The sequence below is a fragment of the Fusarium sambucinum genome, chromosome III (genome assembly GCF_050947815.1).
Source record: "Fusarium sambucinum isolate potato_lamoka chromosome III, whole genome shotgun sequence".
Taxonomy (NCBI): domain Eukaryota; kingdom Fungi; phylum Ascomycota; class Sordariomycetes; order Hypocreales; family Nectriaceae; genus Fusarium; species Fusarium sambucinum.
Window position 1 is genome coordinate 3,081,801 of NC_139292.1, and position 27,231 is coordinate 3,109,031.

Sequence of the window (27,231 nt, forward strand, 5' to 3'; positions counted from 1 at the left end):
AACCAAAATTTCTCTAGTAAGACGTTGGTAACGATCTTCATAAAGCTTGGCTCCTCGAATGAAAAAGAGTGGACGCTTGCAGGATCTGGGGAGGGATGGGGGATCTAGAGTTTGCACTACTGTTCGATATCCCGAGGAGAGATCTTGCCCTTGCCCTTGTTCTCGCTCTCTCGTTGTTTGCTTTTCTGTGCCCTGCCTAGAATGAAAATTTTCTCTCTCTCTAGGGATGGCCGAAATTACTCCTAGTGTGATGTGACATGAGTGTCTAGACAATGAAACTATCGAGGCTGATGATATCCGTGTGAGGGATTCATTGGTGTAGGCCTGTCTACATTTGGTATTCAGAGATATCAACCCCTGTACGAAAATTCTTTTCAGCCCGCAAGTTGGGGTTTTGACAGCGACAGTTTTAGCGAGTTTATTATTATTAATGTCCCGTCAGTTTGGTACGTACCCGTATTTTATCAGCTCAGCTTACATTGCTCTTCTAAGTAAAGATTTACAAAAAGTAAACGTATCCGTACTTACATGGAATTATCGCAATTCTCCCGTCATTGAAATGCATGTCTGAGTGCATCTTGTCTGTCGGCATCCAGTGAAATGAACTCTTGTTCTCTTGTGCAGGATCTCTATGATACCATGATATGGCAGGGGGGGTTACAGTAAGGCTGTCTGGCTGTCAGCCTGTTAGTGAGATTCTGTTCGGGTATCGGTAATGCATTTCAGGGTTCAGTTCAGTTCAGGCACAGCCAAGATGCTTTGTGTGTGTACATACATACACACCATTCAGGGATATATATTTGTTTGTTTTCAGGTCAAAGCTGCCTGACGTGTACACGAATCAACCCAACAGTGAACGGCAGTCATACCTGACTCTTTTTTGATGCTTTTATCTTTGGGTAATAGACTAATCATATTGCCACTCTATCTTTTTTGAGCCAATTTGTTGTAGTTTCTGCGCTTGTGCGGCGTAGCCTTTGTGTTTTTTGTGCTATCGTCAAATTCCGCTTTCGCCTATCTTTGTTTCTAAGCTGGCTGACATCTCAGCTTATTCTGTTAGTGAACAGATCAGTTGACCTAACAGAGCATCCACCTACCATCTCTACGGATTCAAGTTGGTAGGGGACCAAACCAAACCCTTGCTAGAGTAAACAGAGATACCCATCAGACGGCAGTAGCCTGCAAGCTAGATTTTTTGGTCAAACGGTTTGGTTCCCCGACTGGAACCCCATATATAAAAGTCGGTCCGTCAAGTTGTTTTGCTGGGGTTTCAAGGGCCGTTGGATGGCATATGCACTTTAAAAAGAATTGGATACACCGGGCTTGAAACCTCTCTTCCGATTGGGTTACCGGCCTCCGGGAGGGATCTACCCGCTCTTAACGGACCGCCGGACTGGTCGCCGAAGTGCTGTCCTGTCTTTGCTGTCATGGCTTATCCTTGCCCTTGCCCTTGCCCTGTGCCTGTGCTTGTGCTTGTCCATGCCCAGGCGGCAGAGTTTTCTTCTCTTTGCCTGCCCACTGGCGAAACTAACTAATGCTAAATGTGCTGTAAGACCGGTCTGTCGTACAACACACCAAGTTCCCTACCGGAAAGGACCGTGCTTCCTTTTACTTAATCGGGGTTGATACATCCATTTCTTCTCCTCCGGGGGTGCGGGCGAGACCATGAGATGGAGATGAAATGTTGCTTGAAACTGGCCCGGTCTGATCCGGGTGGAGCAGTTCAGTCTGTTTGAACGTGGATATATGTACACTAACTACAGGACTCTCCATCTGTATAAGCCGACTTTGCACCTCATACGAAAGAGGACCCCTAACAGCGGACCGCAGGATGGCGCCGGCTTCAATGTCCTTTTCTAAAGATAGCTTCGCAAAGAGCCTCTGTCTAGGTGCCAGTGTTGGATGTTCAAATTTGGGTATCACTCGTAGCGTCCCAGTCAGTGGGGGGTGGGAAAAATAAAGGTAGCATTTCTCTTAGGTTATACGTTACGAGCACTTGAAGTAGTGAGAGGTGGAGTGTTAACGAGTCCAACGTATAGAGTCAGTCGAGTAGCTAGAGATATCAGAAAGAATAACCTCAAAGCTTGAGGGCATATAGACAAATGACAAAGAAATCTAATTCGATAGGGCGTGAGCTTTGACTCCGTTTCTTGTGCTTTCAACAACAAAGTTGCCCTGATAACCACAGAAATATACCAAAAATGTCCCCATGACTCATAACGATAATCATCTCAAGTCTGTCTTGATGTCCGCTGACTGAAAATCGCAATCCTCTCTTACTCAGCTTCTATTATATGATTGTTGGAAAGAACTGACAGCCCTGGTTCTTATCATACAAAATACAATCAAGTGTCTTTGACCTTGATATCTGTAGCCGGTACCCATACAGTTGTTCTTCAGATACAGATGACACAACTCCTTAACTTATTCTTCCCTTTCACAAAGTTGATTTCTGGGTGGAGGCGCTCATGACCTCGCAAGGCACATCAGAGGACAATTACTTCTTGGCAATACACCTTGGCATGAGCATCATCTTGTTCAGCTTCACTCAATAATCAGGGGACACTTGTTAATCATGATAAGTCGAGCATATTGTTGGAAGGAGCACGGCGTGATCTTTTTCTTGTTACTTTTATAAGTTAGCATTATAACAATGCGTCAACTACCCGTTCAAGACCCAGATCGAGATATGCATCATCATGCGAGAACACAATCCTAAACCAGCCCGGCTTCTCTGAACCAAACGCCTTTCCAGATGCCAGGAAGACCCTCTTTTCCATCAACTTGCTCATGATGAGATCCGTAATGTCATCAGTTTCTAACCCAGGATGTCTTGCCATGTAATACTTGCCCAGATCAACCCACAGGAAAAAGGCAGCATTTACGCCTGGAGCGTAGTCGATCTGATTCTTGCGGGCCCACGATACAGCACGGGTATACTGAGCTGATAGCCTCCTCTGGTTCTCAGCAACATACGACTCGACAAAAGTATCATCTTCCAATATGTTGACTGTGACATGGTCCGAGATGGACGACACAGAGCTGTACAGTCCAACTGCTACTATAGAAGCGTGTAGAGACATGTTGGCTTGAGACACAATCGTGCCTACTCGGATACCGTTGGCGCCAAAGTCTTTGGACATGCCCCAGAGAACATGTACACGATCAGCATCGATGATGTCTGCGGTATCAATTGAAAGAGCAGATTCGAAGGGAATAGATGGAGGGTGTTGATCAATGGTGTTGGTCCAGACAGACAATGCATAGATCTCATCGCTGATAAAGTGCAATTTGTACTTCTGGCACAGCTTCATAAATGCCACAAGAACACTGCGAGAGTAGCACCGTCCCAGGGGGTTATGTGGGTGACTGATGACCAGACCTGCAACTCTGGTCCCCTGAGCTTGAGCTTCAAGTAAGACTTTCTCATACTCGGCTACTGCGTCCTCGCTGAGAGGATCAACCTCGCCAAATGCAACTGGGAGAAGTTTTGCTCCGAAGCGGGCTGTCAAATCCGGGACAAAGGTACCATAGTATGGCTGCCCAAGAAGAATCCCATCTCCAGGGTTCGCAACAGCCCACGATAAGTGCTCGATAGCGGCACTGCATCCATTGGTCATGGTGATGTGCGCCGGCTCAATAGCCTTGAACGGCTTGAGATGCCTGTTCAAGAACCGCGACACAGTCTTCTTGACTTGCTTCGTACCTGTTGTTCCGTCTCCATAAGTGAACGCTGGATTCGACAAGGCCAAGTTGTCGTGGATGTGCTTCCGGAGAACATCGTGCATGAGGGTATTCTCGGCAACGCCCAAACTCACAATACCATCGGGATTGGTCTCTTGGTCGAAGAGGTTAGGTATGACCTCCCAGAGATCCATACCCTTGATGGCCTCCTCTGCTTCACAGGCGCGGTTTGAAAGAGACATTGGTATTGGTTGTTGTTGACGTGAGGATGTGTGTAGAATGTAGTGTAAGTGAGTCAAGAGGGAATATACCTGACTTCTGTCAATCGGGTCCCGAGATAGGTGGCTACCGGTCGCCGATAGCCGCTTCTTCCTTTCATAATGTTGCAACAGTACTGATTTCTCGTGTTGTATAAAACCGCGATCCAAAATTGAGAGCTGAGAATTGTATAATTTCTGATTGATACGTAGATATTGTCTTATTGTTTGCGACAATGCTAGCGAAAGTCAGATTTGAGTTGTGCTTTGCTTCACTCAGACAGATGACGACAAGGATGGGCTTGAGGGTATGATAGCGACTAATAATGATGGAGTTCAGTTCAACTCAGGAATTCTCGAATAAGAAAATAAAGTGTACGCTCTAGTAGCACACTTATCGTGGCCCGGTGCATGAAGTGTGAAAACTTGGAGAATGGGACATATGACGAGATCTCAACAGGGGCTTGATTTCTTCGGAGTTCAAGCTGGGCGAAAGAGATGGCATCTGTTCATGATGTAGACCTAGAATATCACTCAAGAACTTGATATGTCTGATGTGTTTAATCACCAACCCCCAGAAACCGACCCCTTTCGTGATATCACCACTCTTTGCACAGGAGTCATCTTGTCATACATACACAACAGCATGAAACATAACAAATAACTCCTCTATTTCACAAATTCTTGTATTAACGCTTGTAGTCGTAAATGTCTATATCTTCTCTCTCTATTTCAATGTCACAAGCTCCTCAGCGCTGGTAGGATGAATAGCAACGCAGCTATCAAAGTCGGCCTTTGTGGCACCCATCTTGACAGCAACACCAAAACCCTGCAGCATCTCACCACTGCCAATTCCCATAATGTGCAGACCAACAACCTTCTCCTCGGGACCAGTTGTAATAAGCTTGTAGCTGGTAGGGCCCTTCTGTTCGGGATCCATCATGGCGTAGTACATGGCTGTGAAGCTTGTTTTGTAGACCTTGATGTTATCCTTGCCGTACTTCTCGGTGGCTTGGGGCTCCGTCAAGCCGATGCTGCCGACCTCGGGATGGGAGAATACAACGGAGGGGATGTTGTTGTAGTCGAGCTTGAGGGTGGAAAACTCAGTGCCACCAAACAGACGGTGCGCGAGACGGCGTCCAGCAGCAATGGCAACGGGTGTCAACTCAACTTCTCCGGTAACGTCACCGAGAGCGTAAATGTTGTCGACATCGGTGTTTTGGTATTCATCGACAATAATGTGTCCTGACTTGGCAAGCTTAACTCCAGCCTCCTCCAGACCAATACCCTTGGTCTCAGGGGTTCGGCCGATAGCCCAGATCAGGTTGTCAACATCGCTGACAACGCTCTCGTTGCCTTGGTCGTCCTTGTATGTAACGGTAAGCTTGCCATTGGAATCCTTCTCAATCTTGCTAGCTTGCGAACGCTTGTGCAGCTTAACACCGAGTCTCTCGTACTCCTTAGTAACTGCCTCCTGAATCATGGGGTCGAAGTTACGGAGGAAGGTGTCGTGACGGATGAAGAGGTGAGTCTCCGTGCCAAGGGCGTTGAACATGCCAGCGAACTCGACAGCAATGTAACCAGCACCGACAATGGCGACCTTCTTGGGCTGTGTGGAAATGTCGAAGAAACCATCACTGTTGGTACCGTACTCGGAACCGGGAATCTCGGGAGGAATGGTGGGCTTGCCTCCAACGGCGACAAGGATCTTCTTGGCGTTGATCAGAACTTTGGAGTTGTCGTCGAGTGTGACCTCGGCCTGGTTCTTAGAGGTGAGGCGAGCCCAACCGTGTACGTAATCGACCTTGTCGTTGTTGAGGTTTCGCTCGTAGATGCCGTTCAGGCGCTTGATGTAAGCGTCACGCTTGGTCTTGAAGGTGGACCAGTCGAAGGGAGCTGTCTCCTCAACAGAGAAGCCATAGGCCTTGGAATCGTGGATGGCCTCGGCAAGGGCGGCAGCGTTGTAAGTAACCTTCTTTGGCACACAACTAAACGAGATGTTACTTTTATGGTTTAGTATAAGCTTCCATGGGGTACTTACCCAACGTTAACGCAAGTTCCACCAAGTCGCTTGTTCTCGACAATAGTAGCCTTGACACCAAACTTGTTGCTGGCCATGCGCGCAGAGGCAAGTCCTCCACTACCACCGCCAATGACGAGGTAATCGGTCTCCTTGGTAACGGGAGCCATATTGCGCGCAGATGTAGACAGGTGTCGGGTAATTGAAGCTATTCGCAGCGGGGTTGTTCTCGAAGACGAAGACAGTGTTGATGAGCGTAGAGAGTGGGCGAGAGCTTGCATGGACAAAGGCTGCACCGAGGCTTGACCTTTATGAATTGGTACAAAGGGAGTGAAAGAAAGGTGGGAGGGGAATGACGTCTTTTAAATGGACGACGAGAAGATACAATATGCGATGGGACAGCAAAAGCACGAAAGGTAGGTGTGGTTGTGGCGGGGTTATTGTGGTAGAGAGAGTAGAAGCGGATTGGATGGAATTGATTTGATATGAGAGAATTGGTTATTAAGATGATTATCGGAGAACTGAGTAAGCAAACCGATCTGAAGTTTGGGCTTGGATTGGTCAATTTCAATAACGAACTGAAGAAACAAGGGAACGATTTGAAATCCACTTGCAGCTTTGATGATGATTTTTTGATTTGATTTGATCTACGGGGTTTAAAAAGTTCCCCGGGCCACTTAGACTTCCACTTCCATCCGTTCCCGTTAGCGGCAAATAGAGGCAAGCTTATCGGGGTTGTGGTTGGTTACAGGACCGGGGACCTTGTTGAAAAGTCCGTCCCTTTAAGGGTGTCAAGTTTCAAATCAGATAAACAAAATTTGGAATCATATTTCTGGAATTATAATTCCTCATCTTTGTTTATATGTGGTGGCGAATATATATTGTTAAAGTAACTGACACAGTAACAAGCCAGTACTGTTGCACTTTGTTCAGCCGAGGTTGATGACAAAGGGAAGAAGTATCTGGATATAGCAATTCTGAATTGTGTAAGCAGAGATGTTCCCCGGTATTACATGTAGGTAGGCATGCATGGCCACATTTGTTCATGTAGAATATCGAAACCCTGTACCCTGATTAAAGCACTTTCCATCAAGATGACTGCAGACGATGTATTCCTTGGACATCATGCAGCCCACGCATATGCATGCACACGCAACTATAGCGACACACTGCAGGTCTCAGCAGTCTCAGCAACCTCGGGCCAACGCGAGTCTGCACATGAGCTCATTTGAAACACAGAATAAATCATGGCTATACAGTGTATGGTATTTGTGATGAGGGTATCATTCATGTAGATGTAGTCAACTTGTCCGTTAATCCATTCATCTATGCCCACGTCATATGAGATACCTATTCAATAAACATATTTATATGTAAACCACCAAATCAAATAGACCACCACCATCTTTGCGATAATGTATTAAACTTTAATATTTCTTTTGGAAACATCTTTTCGAGGTATGACGTTCAGTGGGTGGAGCTTCGCTTCTGTAGCTGGATATTGACAGCTTCCACAAGCTCCATGGCTTAAACCCTTACGTAGACTGTGAGACTCGCTTCAGTGCGTCTTTAGCGGATAAAGATAATTGCTTCTGTCAACCTAGGTTCCCCCCTATCCCCTGTAGCTCTCAACGTCTTCTGATTGGTTTCCTTGTCCCCTGTCGTCATCTCTCATTTGCTCCAGAGGCCCATGGCAGCACCGACCAACCCCCCATAATCGCCCAAACGCCAGACCCAGACCCAGACTGGACCCAGGCCAGGCTGACGATCCAATCCAATCCAATCTCATCTCCATCTTGAAAGCACCAGAATTCAACCTCCTCAACAACGGTATCCGTTCTACTACGCCCGTTATATCGAGCTTTATCATCGATCGCATCTATCGACTGTATAATCGATAGCCGTGGTCCATATCTATCGCTAAACCGACAAGCATCAACTCAAACATCTCCTGGCGCTATCGCGACCCGTCGTCCGTCTCTCCCATCCTGAGCTCGTTGTAGCTTGCATACGTGATAATGGCGGCTGATGAAGGTATCTGGCACTCGCATGGCATCTCGACTTGTGACACGTAAGCTAACTCATCATCAGCGCCAAACCTGAACCTTTCTCCTGATGAGAAACGGACCTATGGTCAACTCTTCCGACAAGCCGATTCCGAGAGTGTTGGTGTTGTGGTTGGCGAAATTGCTGTTAGGTTCTTCCACAAAACAGGCCTCGACTCCCGTATTCTTGGCGAAGTACGTCTGCCATCACATCTTTCAGCCATCAACTTCGGCTTGCTTACACTTCATAGATATGGCAAATCGCCGATAAGGAGAATCGAGGCTTCTTGACACCAGCTGGCTTCGGTATCGCTCTACGACTCATCGGACACGCACAAGCTGGTCGCGAGCCTACGCCCGAGATAGCCCTTCAGCAAGCTCCTCTTCCTCGATTCGATGGCATCGCACCTCAACCCACTGGCGGCATTCCTCCGCCTCCGCCTGTCCCCGTCAGCTCGCCGCCTCCTCCCGCTGCTCTTCAAGCCCAAAGCACTGGCGGCCCGATCCGTATCCCACCCCTGACTCCCGAAAAGGTCACACAATATACCGGTCTATTCGAACGACAGCCTCTTCAGAATGGCCAGCTCCCCGGTGATCAGGCTCGAGGTATTTTCGAGAAGTCTGGTCTGCCCAACGAAGCACTGGGTAGAATATGGCAACTTGCCGATACTGAGCAGCGAGGAGCTCTTATCTTGACAGAATTTATCATCGCCATGCACCTGCTTACCTCTATGAAGACCGGAGCTCTACGATCTCTCCCTAATGTCCTTCCTCCTGGTCTTTACGAGGCTGCTTCGCGCCGTGGTCCCGTTCCACGCCAATCTTCGACTGGTCCTGGCATCTCTGCTATTCCTCGACAACTCAGCGGGACGGCACAAGTTCGCACAAACAGCCCTCTTGGCCGACCTCCTATGTCCCCTCAACAGAGCGGTGCTAGTGACTGGGCTGTGACCCCTGCTGATAAGGCTCGATTCGATCAGATCTATGCCGACCTCGACAAGGGTAACAAGGGCTATATTACAGGAGAAGAGGCTGTCTCCTTTTTCAGCCAGTCCAACCTACCTGAAGACTCTTTGGCTCAGATCTGGGATCTTGCAGACACCAACTCACAGGGCCAGCTTTCACGTGAACAGTTCGCAGTTGCCATGTACCTGATCAGGCAGCAGAGGACTGGTCGTTCAGTTCCTCTACCTACTACCCTGCCCGCCAACCTGATTCCTCCCAGCCTTCGCAGTCAAGTTCGCCCGCATACTGCTACATCTGCATTCGATCCTCCTCCCGCGCCTGTGATACAAGCTCCCCCTCAGCCAAAGTCTGCGCTCGATGATTTGTTCGGCCTTGATTCGGGCAGCTCGACCCCTGCCCCTCCACCTCCTGCTCAGGCTCCTATGTCAACAGGAGGTTCTAATGCTAATGATCCCTTTTCTGGCGGATCTTCCTTCACACCCACCTCTCCTGTGAAGCCAGCTTTGACAGGAACTGGTGGCTCAAACTTTAAGCCATTTGTCCCATCATCTTCCTTCGGCAGGGGGTTGACCCAACACCCTACTGGTGGCTCGACCGGCTCGGGCCAGAAGCTTTCCGCACCATCTGCGTCTGAAGATTTGTTGTCAGACAACGACGAAGCTAGTAAGAATATCTCGGAAGAGACCACTGAGCTCGCGAACCTTTCAAACCAGATTTCTTCCCTGTCTAAGCAAACTCAGGACGTCCAGGCCAAGAGGACTACAACCCAGAACGAGCTTAACCAGGCCACGTCTCAGAAGCAAAACTTTGAGCAGCGCCTCGCTCAGTTGCGCTCACTCTATGAGAAGGAGGCGCAAGATACCCGTGCCCTCGAGGAGCAGCTCAGCAACGCTCGAAAGGAGACCTCCAAGCTTCAAGCTGAATGCATGACACTTGAAGGCACTTACCGAGATACCCAAGCCCAACATCAGCAAACACTTCAAGCTCTCCAGGCAGACAAGCAGGAGAACACAAATCTTAGGGAGCGAATCCGTGTAGTCAACGGAGAGATTGCGCAGCTCAAGCCTCAGATTGAGAAGCTCAAGTCCGAGGCTCGCCAACAAAAGGGACTGGTTGCCATCAACAAGAAGCAGCTGTCCACGACAGAGGGCGAACGTGACAAGCTCAAGACGGAGGCGGAAGACCTCACCAAGAGCATTGATGACCTGCGTCAAGCAAACACCGGCTCGCCAGCTTCGGTATCCGCCCAAATTGCAAGCCCAGCTGCTTCCGTTTCCAGCGCTAACAACCCCTTCTTCCGCCGAACTGCAAGCACCGATATTATGGGTGCATTTGCTTCTCCCCCTCCCACCAAAAATGCCTCTGACAAGTCTTTCGACGACCTCTTCGGACCCGCATTCCCGCCTAGTTCTTCGGCCACACCTCCCCCTGCTGCTCAATCCGGGTTCTTCAAGCCCCAGCACACTGGTGCTTCGAACGCTAGTGCAGGCTCATACAACACTCCTCCTGTCCAGGGTTCTCCTGTCATGAGCCGTCAAGCGACCCTTGCTGCCGATCCTCCCGCTCCTCCAGAGTCGAGACAAATCAGCTCTAGTTTCCTGCCCTTCCCTGACCACACTGAGTCTCTCTCGTCCTCTCGCCAAGTGTCTCCTCCCGCTTCGCGTCTCGATGATCCTCTTCACGGTTCTATCACACCTGTTCCTGGTGACTTTAAGTCGTCAGACAGCGTCGGCAGTGTCCCTGGTGCTTTCCCTGGCGACGACCTAGATAAGTCTGAAAGCAAGGATACGCTGTCTACCCCAAATGACGCTCCTCGTGAGGCTGCCAAGGACGAAGAGTCGAAGCCTGCTGACTCTGCCGATCCTTTCGGCGGTAACGATGAGGCCAAGGCCAAGGCTGACTTCGAGAACGCTTTCGCCGCCTTTACGACTGCTAAGACCCAAAGCAAGCCGTCTCCTGAGGCGAACAAGTCGTCGGCTTTCGATTCTGAGTTCCCTCCCATCTCAGAGCTTGAGCGTGACGAGGAGGAAGACTCGGACTCCAGCAGTGATAACGGAGGCTTTGCTGATAACTTCACGCCGGCCTCGCCTCCTGCTAAGCCTGCAACTGAAGGCTCGCCTGAGCTAACACACGCAGCCCCTGCCAGCACTTCCCCACAGCCCGCTCAGGAGGAGGCAAACTCTCCCGAAGAACCCAAGGCTGCTAGGTAAGTGCCAACAAATCTGCTTTCGAAATCAGAAACAGTAGCTAATAGAAACCAGCGTCGAGCAACCCTCATCGCCCGCCACCATCACTGAGACCAACGCACAAAAGTCATCTGTCGACGACATCTTTGGCGCAGCTGCCACTGGAACTGCCCCTGCATCGCAACAAGCAGCCCCATCCAACCCTCCTCAAGCCAAGGGCGGGTTTGAAGATCTGGACAGTGACTTTGAAGGCTTAGAGGATGCTAAGGAGGGCTCCGCCGACGAGGACTTTGCCAACATCTCTCGCTCTGGATTGGACGACTTTAACCCTGTCTTCGACAGCAGCCCACCTGGAAGCCAGGCTAAGACTGAGTCTACCGCTTTCGGCAACGAGAGTTTTGACTTTGTTTCTGCTAGCTCAACTGGGCCTACTCAGCCAGCTGCTGGGGCTCAGCAGCAAAAGGCTCCTGAGGCTCACGACTGGGATGCTATCTTCTCCGGCCTGGACTCGCCCAGCGCTGCTGCTGCGCAACCTGCTCCTGCCGAGAAACCAGAGGGCGCCGAGCCTCATCCTGGTCAGCAGGCTTTGAACCGCACTTTTTCAACCGAGTCTGAGCACGATGACCCAATTCTCAAGAGTCTTACTGGAATGGGTTACAAGCGCTCCGAAGCTCTCGATGCTCTTGAAAAATATGACTATGATCTTGACAAGGTAAGTCTTGGTGGGAATCCCTGTTATAAATATGCCTAACACATCCCAGGCTGCGAACTACCTGGCTAGTCGCTCATAATGAATATGCAACTACCATGTTGTGTCCTATATCCCCGCATAAAGGGAGGGTTTAATGCTACGCCGCATACTTAGTTTCCTTAGTACTTTCTTCTTGTCCCCATCATCATGGTTCTTTTGTTGAATAGCTTCCCCGGCAGCGAATTTTCCTTATACGTTTTATCCCATTGGAGATGGTGTTGTTTCGTTATCTGCCCACACATTGTAGTATCATGAAGATTGCTTGTTTGTTTGAGTCATTGATTGGAGCATGTTTTGGGTTCCTCTTGTGCGTCACATGCTTTAAGTCTGCAGCTGTAGAGATATACTGTTTCGTATTGTGTTGTCAACTTGATGCTCAGGACAGAGTGAGCACAAACGAGTCGCAACAGTGAGGCTATATAAACAAGTTTAAATATCATTGTCGCTAAGTGGGCACGAAATAATGCCTATCATACAGATTTCCCGCAATGCCCTTCCTCTTTTCTCGTGCAAACCTGAATCATGACTCATCCAATTGTTACTTGACTCTACTCATGATAGTCTCCGGTCCACGTTCGATATCGATGTTGGCAGCCTCCTTCTTGACCGCTGCTATCATGGACCTCTCGAAATCGTCTCTCGACCTCAATACAACCTCGACCCATTGAACGCTCAGATCCCAGTAAGCCGTCTTGAAGGTTACATAAGCGTCAACAATGGCATCGCGGTCTGCCGATAGTAGGCGCAGGAAGTGCTCTGTGACACGCCAGGTTTCCTTGATGGATGCACCGACATCAGGTGATGGCAGAGTGCTGAAGCACTCAAATGCAGTAGAGATGTCGTTGAACAGCTTGTCCTGAAAGGGATCGGTGCGACGGAACTTTGCGCCCTTATTTCGCACGGCGGATAAGTACCGAACCAGCAGCTCCTCGGCAAAGATCTCAATAAAGATGTCCACAAGGGAGTGGTGCAGTACCTGGCGATAGTCGTTGACGTACTCTTCAAATGTCACCACCATCTGTTTCATAGCATTACTTGTGTACCAGCGGGGTGTGAAGAAGTCAGGCATGACTGTGCCGAAGTCGACAGTGAAGACGAGCTGTGCGAAGCGGGTGATACACCACGTACTGAAGTCGACGTAGCCGTCACGCAACATATTGACCTCAGAATCGATACGTTCGAGGTATGCAGGCGAGACATGCTGCTCAACCAGACGACGGAAACTGGAGAGATAAGCCAGACGACCCTCGTCTTCGTTGTCGTCGATAGATGCAATCTGGTCGTTGGCCGTAGCCACAAGCCAATCTTGAAGAGCCTGGAAACCTTCCAGCTCAGGAATTTTACCCTCTTCATAGGGAATAGCCTCGTCTTCAAGCATAGCCTGCCACGACTGTTGCCGAGTGCGCAGACGAGCAAACATTGCGTCAATGACGCCTTCAACGACATCGGCACGTTGTGAATTGGCAGCGGCGTCTACTTGCTCGCGCAACATACGCCATAGAGCGACAAAGTTCTTGGTTCGGAAATAGCCATACTCATCCTGATCCAAGTTGGAGCCCTCCACGTTGCGTTCTGCCAGATCGCGCTTCTCCTGCGCAAATATTCGATCGATCCATTCGTCGAGGAACTTGATGATAAGTTCACGGAAGTCACGTACGAGCTCTGCTTCACGATTATCGATGACTTGTGGTATGAGCTCTTCTTGCTTGAGCCCAATCTTTGCCATCTTCCGGTAGTACTTCTCTGGGAAGCCCACAATCTCTAGCGTGTGCGCTGATGATGCCTCGTTGCCATCTACCATGCCAACCAGGAAGTCATGCATAAGCTGGTGGTAGACACCTGCGTATGTCTTTACAATATTCCACTTCTTGGGCATAAGATGCGACATTCCGACCTTGACGACGTTCAGATCGTTAAAGTACCACTTCATAATCTTGTCAAGCTTGCTCGGGTCGTCGAGAAACTCCTCCTTTGCTCCCTCGAATTGCTGCTCGGCGCTGAGTCGAATGGCTTGTATAAACTTGTCTTTGTAGCCGCGGACCTTCTTCGCACCGTCTGTGATACTCTGGAACCGTGTAGCCATCTCCTTGTGATCCTTTAGAGCTTCCTGCAGTGCCAGCACCCTTTGGTCGCTCGTTTCCTCAGCTTCCATCACCACCGCGAATCGCACCACGAGTCCGTTGTTGTCCTGCACAACGAGGTTGATGAGATTCAGAGCAATAATGCCGACATGCTCGTCGAACCAGTCGATCGTATCGTCCAATCGCGCAAAGTAGTCAACTAATGTCGGCTCGAGACTGTCGTCATCTGCCCGTTGTATTTGCTCCATGGCATCGTCGCGAATGTTTCTTAGTTGGGTGAGCTCGTAGTGGCACGGCAGTAGGTTGGGCATGTTGTCATTATCCTCGTCGTCCTCCCTTAGCATAACCTCGACACGCGATATGCGATCGTTAAACGTCTCCAGGTTGCGACGCATCGTCTCGACAGCGCCGAAGTTGCGGTGTGCTTGTGACACCAGATTGATGCTTGCAAAGTCCTTTATCATGTTCTGTGACTCGGAGCACAGCTTATCGATCTTGATCATTTCCTCCTTGATCATCTGGACTGTCTTTTGGCCGTCGTTGAGACCTGTCATGCCCGATTGGGTTGTCTCGAGCTGCTCTCGCAGACCACTGCGAAGCTGTCCATCTACTGCGCCCTTTTTTCGTGAGAACTCTAGCTTGAGCGCAGGTATCTTGTCCAAATCGTCGGGATGCCGCAGCAGCTCTGAAAGCTTGGGCGCAGGTGTATCGTCCATTGTTGCGGCGTCGGCGTCGAGGGAGGGTACGGCGCCCAATCAAACCATGATGCGGGGAACTGTTGCTGTAGGTTCGTGGCCGGAGTTTGGAATCGTCAGGCGATAGCGAGGGTTGAAGTTGAAGCGAGTGTCAATGTGTCTGTACAGTAAGGAGAGTGGGATGTCTAATGTCGCGGGGAGCTATCACTGTCCTTCCCCTAGATTAATAGGGTCGACATTCCATCGTGTGGCTGACAGCTAAGCACAGCCACTATCTTAGAGGAAGCCCAGCAAAATGTTGCAGTAGCAACATACACCCATAACTCAACAGAAGAATGTCTTTTGGGTATCTTTTTATTATCGCAATACGAATTTTAATTACAAGTAGAACTTTGGGTTCACTGGTATATCGAAGGCACATTTTACTTTCTCAGGCCCCAGCAAGATAGTAGGAATTAGTTCTATTGTAACCTCAGACTTATAACTAAAGTCCAATATGTACTCAAGCAATTATTTATGAGACTCTGGATTTTAGTGCTTTCTAGACACCTTCACATGCTCCACATTCTTCTAACATCATTCACTGTCGCTCCCTGAGCTACTCGTATCGTCGCTGTCGTCCTCCCCAAGACTCTGCTCAGCAATAACATCACCTGCCTCAAGGCCAACGGCGTTATCATCCGACTGGTCCCCTTCTTCATCGCTGTTGACCTCCCCTTCTTCTATATCCCTGTCCTTGCCCTTATTTCTCCTCTTGTTCGGCTTCATAGGACCTTTCTTGCCGAAAGGGTTTTTTCTCTTGTTGTTGGCTTCTGAAACAGTATCCTTAGGTCCTAGTGTAAAGTTTGAGGGGAGTCTTTGATTGCGATCGAGTACCCATATCGTCGGAAACTCGAGGATGCGTGTGTTCTTGAGGATCTCGCGGAGACAATCTTCCGGGTCAAGCTTCGTGACGACGGGTTTGTCTGAAGGTGAGCTGTGGTTGACCAGGAGGTACTGAAATTGCCGTTTTTGAGCCTCGTCCTTTTCCGATGGCCACATGCCTGGCTCTGTGTCGTGATGGTTCATCCAAGTCTGTGAGAATGGGTCCTGAAGTGCAAACGAGCCAGATGACCATGTCGAATTCGTCGAATCCTGCAATTGCCCATCTAGACCCGTCCGTGGGATTTTCTTGGATTGTTTTCCTTTCGCCGACTGCTGCTCCTCTAAGAACGTATGATAGGCTTGGTACAGTGGCATGTTATCCATAACCTTGGATAAAGCCCTTATTTTCTTCGCCTCAGTATCTGTCGCATCCTCAAAAGTCATCCACTCCACCTGCCAATTGACCCTCATCGTCCGCCTGTTAAGTGTCGTATGATTCGCTCGTTGTCTGGCCATACCCGTGGGCGCACACATGATAGTGATGTTGAGCTTCTTCAGTCGCGCAGCCAAGTATCGCTCAAAGGATCGACCTTTGGCCTCATGCAAAACTCTAGTGACTAGAACTTTGCGCTTGCGTCCATCTCGCCCGGGTTTCCACTTGACCTCTTGAATCGTCATGGGGCGCAATTCTTCTTCTTGTACGATCTTGCGCTCTTCTACAAGAACCTTTTCGGCGCGTTCGACGGAAAGCTCGATCCCATGGAGGAAATTGTAGTCGTGGTCGACACCGGCGGGTGTGCGAAGCTTCGAGGGGGCAACATAGGCCGTCGCATCGCGTTCACCAGAGCATTCAGACCAGGCTTTGTGTTTTTTAATACATCCGAGTGAGCAGGTTCGAGCGCCACATCGTGGACACTTGTATTTTGGTACTGATATATGGCAAATGCCACATAGAGATGTGAGGAGGGGGTCAGACATGACGACGGAAAATGTATATGCGATGGAGGAACTGATTAAAAGAAAGAATGATGCGCCGCGATTGAATGTGATGCAGCTAAGGGAAACTTTTTTATGGGTCTATATCCTTATCTTATCATGCGTAGTCGTACTTGTTAACCAATATTCGAACCAGAGTCTAAATTTTATACAAATTTATTCAGAATAACCATGAGGTTGCATTAGAATACCATAAGTTAGATGCGATATCTCTTAAGATAGCCGTATATAATGGGTTGTTGCAATGATTGAATGAATTTCAATTCTCGTCTAAATGGTAATCTAGTCGCAAACATGAAGCTGTTGTTGCGCATGTGTTTCATACCAAAAGCTTCCTGCAAGAGGAACAGGACCATCCGGTAATATCAAATTTGTGTTAGAGGTGATGTAGAAGTTAGGTGTTATACAATGTTAAAAGGGATTTCCAAGGCGATGAAGCAAATGTTGGCTTTACGCCGTCGGGTGCTTATGTTAGGTTGTAGGGTAAGTTGTCTACTAAAGAAATTGGTCCGCTGAGCCGGTTCGATATAGTTATGTAGTGTCTAAAAGAACGGCTGAAATACATTGCTGGACGGTAAACACATTGGCTGATACAAACAAGTCAACCAGTTGACACACCACATGCGAAATATATATATAGGGAGAGCTCGTCACATATAAGTTGCATAGGTCATTCATTTAACGTTAAAATGTGTTTCATTGTTGTGACGACCGTTAGACCAAGTAACGGAGCGTCGCAGTAGATAAACACCGCTTCTCAGAAGAATACTCTAACAAAATGGAATAATGGCCGTCAAGCCCAGGTATATGAGCGAAAGCTGCTCATCAGATGAGACAGTAAATGGTTGTAATAAAAAAGTTGAAAAGGAGACATTAAACGCCGTGGCCCGCAGGTTTTGATCCAAGCATACCGCCAAATACAACGCAATTAAATTGGATATCAGATATTGATAGATAACACGCAAATATTGCCCAGTTATCATCTAACACATTCAGCGTGTACCGCCAAGAGCACTGATCCTGGCGCCCGATGGCCTGTGCATCAGGGACTGTTGGTGCTGGAGCTGATGCTTAGATACGACAGATGTCTCGTGTGAGACTGTCCCGTTGTCGGATCGATTCTCCTCGAAGTCCTCCTCGTCATCCTCGACAATCTTTGTGGGGATCTCGTCTCGGAGGCTATACTGCTGCGACGATCGCTCGGGAGTAGTAGCTGTAGAGGCAAAGGACATTGCTGTGCTGCTCCTGTTGGGGATGAGATCCGGGGTGGGAGGGATACTGGACGCCCTCCCGGACCGCGGCGCCAGGAGGGATTCGTCCCCGGTCTCGGAAGTGGCGGCGGAGTGGCCGTCATCGCTCTGGACGGTAGAGTGCCTCGAATTCCTTCTACTAGAACTCCCTAGTTCGGCATCATGTGCCAGCTGCAGGCCCTCGACAGCAGCCTGGCATTGCTCAGCAATGTTGCGCACAATGTGTGCAATGGCATCAGTCTTGTCCTTGAGGTGGCGGTCAGCCACATCGCTGAAGCTCGCTGAAGAATATCGCTTGCTTCGGCTACTAGAAGTAGTAGGGCTGGGGCTGGGTGTGAGACGGCTGGGCTCGCTGGACTGAGTGCTCTCCTCAGTCTCATCGTAACCCTCCTCGATCTCCTGAGCCAGGTCATCAGGCTTGGTGAGAGACTGGATGAGATGCTCCATGTGGTGGCTTTGACCGCCAATGAGACTGCGAAGGTGAAGAACGACTCTTCGGGCCTCGTCACGCTGGCGCAGGATGGTCACGTTGGTGTGCTGAAGCTGAGAGAGCTCCTTCTTGTTCCTCTTACGCTCGCGCTCAAGCTCCTCAGCAATCTCCTGCTGAAGGACAAGGGCCTCTAGAGCGTCGTCACGCTGCTTCTCAGTGCCAGTAAGACGAACAGAGAGGCGGGCGTTGTCATCCTTCTGCTGATCAATGAGACCAGCAAGACGGCGGTTCTCCCTCTTGTGTGTGTCGATCTTGACCTTGAGATCTTGTGTCTCTTTGGTAAGGGTCTCAGCGAAGGCCTGGAACTTGAGGAATTGCTGCTTCCAGCTCTCAAGCTCCTCCACAAGGTAGTTGTTGCGCTTGTTAACCTTACTGAGCTCGGTGTCCATGCGACCCTTGAGGTTAATGAAGTCCTGCCAGGCCTCAAGAGCATCGCGCGAGTACTGGTTCCTCTCACGAACAAGCTCGTTGAGGTGTCGCATAGACACCTTGGTCATGAGGGGCTTCTTGACAGATCCACCAAAGACAGCCTTAATGCCAGTGTTGCGTCCAAGCTTCTCACAGACGTGATCCATGACAGCCATGACGGCGTCCTGGTTCCACCACTCAGGGTCCTGGATAGACTCGACCTCTCCGCGCATCACAATAATTTGGCCAGCAGGGACAAGCTTGCCACCACCGTAGGCGGATCGGAGATGCTGAGGAACTCCAGAGGGGGTGACGTCGCCGTTCAAAGCTTGAGTGAGTCGGGTAACGAACTTGTTACGCTGACCGGGATTTAGAGCAGTAGGGGGGCTAGATGTGAGAACAAAGTTGCGATCAAGGTCGACGACCAGAGCATCGGTGGGTGCTGTGAAGAGAGAGCGGCACTCGACGGTGATACCCAGAATGTAAGGACCGGGCTCCTGGACCAACTCCTTGGCATGACGAGCGTGAACAACGGGGACGTAAAGGCCACTCCATTCATAAACTCGAACGCAGTATCGAACAGTTTCGGCAGCCATGGTGAGCATAGCAGGGTAGTGGCTGACAAATATAATTCGGCGCGTAGGAGAGATGGCTGCTTCGATGACGCCGACAATGTTGGGAATCGATAAACAGTTGAACAGAGGCCACATGGCGAAGTTTTGGAATCCAGTGGGTGAGGATGGGAACTGGTAGCAGAGAGCATAGTCCTTCATGTCGATGCGGACCAAATCGTTCAAGCGAGGAGCAGGGAAGCTCAGAATGCGGGAAACCTCCTCGGCGTGGAACAGGTTGGTAGCCTTATTCCAGTGAATCCACATACCTCGAAGATAATCTCCCAAAAGATTGTACAGAGGATAGCGGGAGAGGAACGACAAGCAGTAAGGGATCCAGTAGGTCTCGTCAGGGTTGTCGTAATAGTCGCTCTCAGTTCTCTTGCGGAGCTCACGAATTGTCTCGGCCCTCTTCTCATCTGCTCGCGACCAAACTCGCAGACAGATACCGTATAGAGTGTGAGAGGAATCCTGCTGGAGAACAAAGGAATGGTGAACACAGTGAGGCTGGCTGCGGCCTGTGCAAATCTCAACATCATGGGGGAAACAAGCCTAATCGCCAGTTAGCTGGACGAATTCAATCAATTTAAGAAGCAAAAATACGCACCCTCATGGCAGAGTGAAGCGCTCGAGCGATCTCATTGTCTTGCTCAAGGCGAGGGCTGCTGCCCAAAATCTCGGGCAACCAAAACTGACCAACGGCACCCTTCATGTGGCCAATCTTTCCTTGGGTCGGAGTAGGAGCCTTGACCCATTGCGAGGGTTCGCGGCCGACACCGCAGACCATATACGCATGGGTCAAGGTCTTTGGTGTTCGCTGCTGGGGCTTCATGTTGAGAGTTGAAGGAATAGGTTGCGTAATGCGCGAATGCAGCGAAGAAGTTCGACTAGGGATCAGCAGGTTTTGGTCTGGGCCCTGATCGCGGGTGCTGGGCCTGCCATCGCGGTCGCTAGTCCGAGGACGGGTAAAGGAGGAATGGGTATTGAGCGAAGGAGGCATAATGGCGGTAGTAAAGCGAATCGGTCCCTCGTATCTTTCGTCAAATTGGGTATCAGGATAATAGTCGTCGTCGAATTGATTAGATATTTAATAGAGCTGTTGCTGTATCCGCAACTGCTGTCCGTCTTGTTTATTGTCGAGTTGGCGTTAACTGACTAGCAGGCTTTTGATCAGTCCTCGATGTTCGCGTCGATGCCCGTTTAACTTGAGGGGCTCCGCTCCGCGCTCAAGACTTCATTCAAAGGCTCGAGTCAACCGGGCTTTGATAGGAAAAGCAAGGAAGAAAGAGAGAGGGAAAGAATAGAACTCTAGAAACAAGAGGGAGATGGGCCAAATGTATAAAGTAAAGGGAGAAGAGGCAAGAGAAACAACTGAATGGGGGTGTACTGTTAGGAGGCAGGTAGGGGTGGGCGTGTGGAGAGCTCCATCCATTCATGGATACATGGATGCAGCAGGAGCAACACCTAACAAGCGAAACAAGATACGACACCAGTCAAGGAAAGAATGGTCATGAAGGTACCTATACTTTTCGGTGGTCTACGCTTCTAAATCCAGTGGGAGCTCCCGTTGTCCGTTGGAGACTAACGGTACCGGTACCTGTTAACTTGATACTAAAGCAGGGACGGACGGTATGAATGGTCCTGAAAAAAGGTCGACGCAAGGCCTCTAATCAGGCGAAAATATGAGACAGAGAGCGGCTGGTAGGCTAGGACGTGTGCTTTGACCCTTGTCAGAGGCGACCAGACTCTCAACTGATCACTAACATTGGCTGTTTATGGTCGTTATGCGGTGCAAGCAATGTGTGATGTGATTTATTAATGTGTAACTTGTATGCATTTTTCTGTGAGTGACTGCAAGCATCAAACTGCCAAGGCGTTTACTAACACAGACAATGACAATCTTGATTGCGAACAAAAACTCTTTGGCTGTGACCAAGAGAAGAGACGCAGACAAGTCCCGTCAGCTTTCAGCTTGGGTCAAGGATGTAGGTACTGTACCTACATTAGGGGCAAGATGAGGAGCAACATAAGCCAATCCCCATTCATCCATTGAGGGGCCGAGATGCTGGGGCTGTCAGGGGGAGAACCACAAGATGCAAGGTGCTAGCTGGACCTGCACGCCTTCTGCAGGGGCCCCTGAACCTTCTCCTAGGCCTGGTTTGGGGGCTTCCAAATGGTTCCGGGTACATGGGGGGAGGAGACGGTTTTTCTTTGCATTCTCAGCGCTTGAAGCGATGGATGATGACAGGAAGAATAAAACGGCTTAGACCAAATTACAACACGGCAACTACAAAGAAGCCTGAAGGCATGATAGTTGGTCTTGGCTGGTCAACATCTTTGTACCTGTACCTGTGGCTGTACCTGTAATATCAGTCCGGCTCTTTTCTATCCCGAAGCTATAGAGTACCGACCTCCATGACAATAGACTAATAGACCTGCAGTATTAGAGCGCTGAGAGTATGCAGTCTGACGACAACTCTTGCTGATTTATTTGCTTTGTTCTCGTTCAGGCTTCTTGACGTGTCACAACTAACGTCTTGAGAGGTCTCATATTCTCAACTAAAACTGACTCACGACAGAAGAAGAAACAGCATCCAACAAAGCCCAGCCGCCCCTTTCCCCCATCATTCTCTTTTTTTCTTTCTTTTGTGTGTGAGAGAAAAAAGGACTGAAAGATCTAAGGAAATATAATACATGCATAACCTCGTCAAGTAGTGGGTACTCGATATAATACTATCCGGACATATAGCTACCAGTCTCCGATACAAGGGAACGTTCTTGTAATTGTGCATGTACATATGGTCCCACTATGTCTTCTCTTGTTGCGGTCCCATGATTCTGGGCAGGAGTCTGATGTTCCTCTGGCAATTCAGACGATGTCACCAGATGATGACAATGTTTAAGTTGTCAGTTTCCATAGTAAAGACTTGTTGATAAGTGGGGAGAAGTCCAATTGAAAACCCGTTACCTATGGATACATCTCCTGTCAGGAACATGCAACCCGTTGTCTGTTTCTTTAGATACTGATCTCATTCCTCCAAGGTAAAGTCTGAGCATCACCATCACTGCACGATGACAAACCTCAATTCCTGCTGCGGCTTTAAAACCCCGTCTAGGTCTCAGCTCTCTGTCATTTTGTGTTTAGGTGTATTTCCATAGCGCGTGTCCCACTGCTGCCACCAAAGATGATCGACCCCCACTCAGTAAAGTGAATCCCAGCTCAAAAAAAGACTACAGAACCAATAATAAGCAAGGGAGGTGAGTTCTGGACCCTACCGGGGAAATTGTCTTTGTTCAATGTTCATGTTGAATGGATTTCGGTTTTAAGTGGCTCTTTTCTTGCTGCAGTGTCCAAAACTACTGTCTGCATGTCTCTCACGGATCAAGATAAAGGGAGAGAAAGCAAAGCAAAACGTCTTCTAGATGAGCAAGAGAACCGCCACCATGATTGATCTGCAGTGTAAGGAGAGAAAGATGCGAGCACAATGTGTTCACATAAAGTCCTCGGGTTACCTTGTGGCCGACTTTGTTGTATACACCGAGCGGACTAATTTTGGAAATCATGGACAAGACACCAACATCTCAGCCTCGTACAGGTACCTCCAAACAATCTGTCGTAATTGCTTATTATGCCAACTCTATCTCACTAGTCTAACTAGTCTAACCAGTCTAATCAGCCATGGTTTTCCTGCCCATTCCCATAATGTCAATCTTACAGCTGTTCCGAAGCTTGACCTCCTCTGTCCAACATATGGGAGACTTTAACAGGCGATGTGACCAGGCGCGGAAACGATCGACAGGGATAACCCAGGCCTAGAAACGAAACAGGAAATCTATGCGGCCGCCGTTGGCATCATTTGGTGAGCCATTGTAGGTGAGCCACGGTAGTGTAAACGAGGTCAACCCAAGGCAATAAGTGAAGTTGTTAAGAACAGAGTCCTCGATAATCGGTAGGGATCACTTTTCATAGCATTTTTCCAGCATCACGCCAAGTGAGTATGCGATGCCAGTCACTTTTTAGTCTACCCCCTGCTCGTGCTTCTCGCTTCTGTACGGCTTACCTGACGATGCATGCATATTCATCGAAGCACGGATAATTATGTATGTAAGTTAGTAGGTTAGTAACAAAGTTCCACCTGTAGAGGTGCATTTGTCCGCGCACGGGCACGCAAAGACAAACGCCCAACGAATGAAGCGATATAGACAGGTGGCGAGCAATTGATGATCTGCTTTCTAAAATATAGTTTCTCCAATAAATAACAAGATCACCGAATGCTGCAGACTTGTTTCAGATAGAGAAGTGGCAAGTGGTGGTTCCTGTCAACTGAGCTTATGCAATGCAATGACAGGAGTCAGAAGATAGACAAGGGTTGGATACGAAGCGAGCAGTCAGTTTTGGAGACAAGTGTTGGATGTAGATATATTGATAATGCACCAACAATAATAACAGACTTGTTAATGCTATCACCACTGGTTCATGAAGATAAACTTGAACATTAAGTAACCCCCCTGTTGATCTGAGCTGAAAGTTGTGTATAGGCTACGTATGTAATAACACCAGAATTATACTCTTGGCAACGGTCTATCGCATGCATTGCTTTCACCTGTTTGTTTTGTGGTATTGGTGATGGATATCAAGTTCCTCATCTTCTAATCATAGTATGTACCGGTACCGACACTATTATCTCGCTAATAAAGAGCAGTACGTAATTACCGTTCCTCGTCAGCAACTACCAAACTACCGGGCGACCATGGACTATTGCTAGACTAGGACTAAGACCCACACTCTACTCTTTTTAATACGCTATCGAGTCCGCCGAGCGTTTCAAGTGTCCCCCTAGATGGCCTCATTCACGAACTAACAACAAGCAATGTCTTTACATACCTAAAAGCTCTAAAACCCAATTCTTCATCCAACATGGATAATTCGCTCAAAATCTCTTTCTCCAGTCTGATACTGTCGATCTTTATGACTACCGGCTGAAGATATCCTTTATACGCTTCTGGGCTCAAGTAAAAGGGCGCTCAGGCAATACTGCACTTTGTTATGGGCTTGATATTACCTGTCATCTCGTATTGTACTCTGTAGTCACCTGTGTATTCTCATTCTTACTGATCATTTGAAGGCAATAAATACCCTTGGCTAACTAACGAGCTTTGCTTCTTTTCTTCTTTTCAAGGTAGGATTAACCAACGGTCTACGCCAAGTCTGGTCCTTTGCCCCGGACCCTGTTCTCCTATCCCGTCCTCCTGATCCCCGTTTAATTAAAGCACCATGTTCATATTCTTATCAACCATTACCCATTTCTCTCCCTCTCTCCAAATCCCTCACTCGTTATGACGATTATATCCATTCATTCCCTTTGATGCACTTACCCACGTGGACTCTAAGCCTTTAATAGTATCTTGATCCCGGCCTGCCGAAGCTACACAGACACCATGATGCTGGTTGATAGTTTCTCCGTGGCTTGACCCCTAATCGAGACGAGATTGTTAATGGGGCGCGCCGCTCGGTCTCGTCTCGTCATCAGCTAAATAGCACTTTTGCCGATCCTCCTCTCGCTACCGACTCGAGGAAAATTCGACATCTCACGTTTTATGGCGCTGTCTTGGCCTCTGTGGACTTCGGACTTGAGCGTGAGACCTAATTATAAGTCTCAGATATCCATTCCGCAATAGTTTTTCCCTGTCGGTTACACTTCAAGAAGCCTTGTTTGCTTTCCGTATTAGAGAATACAACGCATATACAATGCCTGTGTAAACACTTTTGTCTTGGCTTGACTTTATGTACATGTACAAACACAAGCCATGTTTTATCGCCTGTGCCTCTCATGTGCTTTGCAAACAAATTACAGTGCTCACAATACGCCGCATGTGTTTGACTCGCCGCATCGAGCTGCAGTCAAGTTCCGTTGTTTCCGAGCATGAGACAAAACAAGGATGTTAAATGTGATATTGTCCCATCCAGGAATGTCGATCCATGGAAACTGCCTAAATGGTATTGCAAACATGCAGTGCAACCAACTAACAAGTTCGTGGCTCGTGACTCTTTCCTATCAACATGCCAAAACATCAGACTACCCGCAATATAAACAAAATGGTATCATTCTTCGCCAAAACTCGCATACATTGACTCGCCAAGCACGCGGACGACATCATATAGAATTCGCCAGCTGTTTCACAGGTCACCTGGTCAAGCCCATGAGGTCCCAGAGTTCCTGTACAAATTCCTGCGTGCTATGTGCTACAGTGAACGTTCGAGTGACTAATTCAATGCCCTCCAAGTCATTTCTTGTTCTTGAAGGAAGTATGGTTCTCCTCATGTCCAGGCTTACACGTGTATGCCGATGACCTGCTGCAGGGCTGCAGCCGTATGCCGAGTCTCTGGGTTCAAAGTCGGCATCAACCCAAGTCAGGGGGACCTGCTTGCTGCGGAAAGTTGACAAGATATTATCAAGATCTCGCCGGCCCTCAGAGTTGTTCAACAGGCAAGCTATTAGCAGTATCGTCTGGCCTTGATCAGCCGACTTTAACACCTGCTCTATATAAACTGACCGCAATTCCCGTTCGATCACACCGGAGCTGGCTGGATTGGTCATGATGTAACTGTCGACTATCTGAGTTTTGCTGTCGACAAGTTGTGGTTCAAGGGCCCCAAGAACAGCGGCTTTTGTTGAGGCCGAGGCTCCATTGAGGATCACCACCTTGCCCTTGGGCGTGGGAAATAGGCTCCTAGATAGCCGGATGTCGTTACAGGTTTTAGCGATCATGATGTATCGTTGTCGGGTTTATAGTCTTAGTGGTAGGGTAGTTGGAGAAGACCGTTGGTAGAGGATGTGTAAACTCTAGAGTTTAAAGATATTAAGAGTAATTGGTAATGTCGAAAACTTGAGCACCGCAAATAACAGGCTTCTTATTATTTATGTATTCTCGAGAGCTTCGTCTACGAGGCGATAAATAATATTTCGGTTGATGTCCGTAATCTCCATGTCCGACTATAATTTCGAAAACTCATACGATTAACTCGTATAGACTTGAAACTCTTTAGGGAAATACAGAGCGGCTTAGATACAGCCTCAAGACTAATTTATGTACTGAATGTGCTTCGTACTTTGTTATTAAACCAGATTTTTGGTTACCTCTGGATGAGTATCCGCAGCTCTGTACCGGTATCGACACATTGGAACTCGGAGAGAAATACAGTTTGAAACTATAGACTAACATCTATTTATAAATACATGGGAATGACCTCTGTGAAGGAAGCAATCATTAAGTGAAGCCATTGAGACTCTTCTTCTTCCCATTCATTAAGTCATTTTGTTGTACCTGCATGAAATAACAACATTGGCGCGCGAGTGAATACAAGACTATTTCAGAAAAGGACATCCGTCTAACAATTTAACGGAGGATCAACTTATAACGGGTACTTTGGTCTGTCAAAGTTGAAATTTTAACTTCAGAGGTCGAGTGATTTGCTGAGGTTTGTCGACACGAGGTGTATTTCAGAACTTCATCTTTCACCCATTCAACACATCTCATTTACTTTAAAGACCTACTGGTATTTCAAAAAAGGGCACTTGATCCCATGATCTATCCAAAGTTTATTCAATGTCCTGTATACGCGCATTATCGTCGAGTTCCCACTATCAGCCCAACATGTATACTATCACTATAGCCTACCCTGTCGCAAGTCAGGCACTCCTAAGATTGACTCAACAACTCTTAATCATATGCCTCACATTGCTCTCATGAGATCCAGAGCATAGTAGCTTGTCGGAAAAGGTTTTGCGATGTCTAAAGGAGATATCACATCGTGGAGTTTCCTATCAGCACAAATCTGCGTTCAGTAAAGCCATGATGGAAGGGTCCCGGTCACATAGAACACGACATGTGCATACTCCTGGGGACTTTCATCATTACTGATAAG

At 48.5% G+C, this 27,231-nt stretch overlaps 7 protein-coding genes across 7 annotated transcripts; 1 reads left to right on the forward strand and 6 right to left on the reverse strand.

Annotated features, from left to right (window-relative positions):
• Positions 1 to 2,645: 2,645 nt before the first annotated feature.
• On the reverse strand, positions 2,646 to 3,926 carry FSST1_011190 (pyridoxal phosphate-dependent transferase; the record flags this gene model as incomplete). The annotated part of the gene is made up of 1 exon (XM_083234296.1): positions 2,646 to 3,926. One exon carries the CDS (start codon positions 3,924 to 3,926, stop codon positions 2,646 to 2,648), a length of 1,281 nt encoding a protein of 426 aa, XP_083080886.1.
• Positions 3,927 to 4,668: 742 nt separating this feature from the next.
• FSST1_011191 (glutathione-disulfide reductase GLR1) lies at positions 4,669 to 6,242 on the reverse strand (the record flags this gene model as incomplete). The annotated part of the gene is made up of 2 exons (XM_083234297.1): positions 4,669 to 5,929; positions 5,983 to 6,242. The coding sequence occupies 2 exons, from the start codon at positions 6,240 to 6,242 to the stop codon at positions 4,669 to 4,671; spliced, it is 1,521 nt and encodes a 506-aa protein (XP_083080887.1).
• Positions 6,243 to 7,979: 1,737 nt separating this feature from the next.
• Positions 7,980 to 11,949, forward strand: FSST1_011192 (uncharacterized protein; the record flags this gene model as incomplete). The annotated part of the gene is made up of 5 exons (XM_083234298.1): positions 7,980 to 7,995; positions 8,053 to 8,201; positions 8,258 to 11,178; positions 11,234 to 11,870; positions 11,920 to 11,949. The coding sequence occupies 5 exons, from the start codon at positions 7,980 to 7,982 to the stop codon at positions 11,947 to 11,949; spliced, it is 3,753 nt and encodes a 1,250-aa protein (XP_083080888.1).
• Positions 11,950 to 12,447: 498 nt separating this feature from the next.
• Positions 12,448 to 14,706, reverse strand: FSST1_011193 (SNARE-binding exocyst subunit SEC6; the record flags this gene model as incomplete). The annotated part of the gene is made up of 1 exon (XM_083234300.1): positions 12,448 to 14,706. One exon carries the CDS (start codon positions 14,704 to 14,706, stop codon positions 12,448 to 12,450), a length of 2,259 nt encoding a protein of 752 aa, XP_083080889.1.
• A 555-nt stretch (positions 14,707 to 15,261) lies between these two features.
• Positions 15,262 to 16,527, reverse strand: FSST1_011194 (zinc finger HIT domain-containing protein; the record flags this gene model as incomplete). The annotated part of the gene is made up of 1 exon (XM_083234301.1): positions 15,262 to 16,527. The coding sequence occupies one exon, from the start codon at positions 16,525 to 16,527 to the stop codon at positions 15,262 to 15,264; it is 1,266 nt and encodes a 421-aa protein (XP_083080890.1).
• Positions 16,528 to 17,537: 1,010 nt separating this feature from the next.
• Positions 17,538 to 20,304, reverse strand: FSST1_011195 (AEX-3 domain-containing protein; the record flags this gene model as incomplete). The annotated part of the gene is made up of 2 exons (XM_083234302.1): positions 17,538 to 19,856; positions 19,912 to 20,304. The coding sequence occupies 2 exons, from the start codon at positions 20,302 to 20,304 to the stop codon at positions 17,538 to 17,540; spliced, it is 2,712 nt and encodes a 903-aa protein (XP_083080891.1).
• Positions 20,305 to 25,489: 5,185 nt separating this feature from the next.
• Positions 25,490 to 26,074, reverse strand: FSST1_011196 (uncharacterized protein; the record flags this gene model as incomplete). The annotated part of the gene is made up of 1 exon (XM_083234303.1): positions 25,490 to 26,074. The coding sequence occupies one exon, from the start codon at positions 26,072 to 26,074 to the stop codon at positions 25,490 to 25,492; it is 585 nt and encodes a 194-aa protein (XP_083080892.1).
• Between the last annotated feature and the right edge of the window lie 1,157 nt (positions 26,075 to 27,231).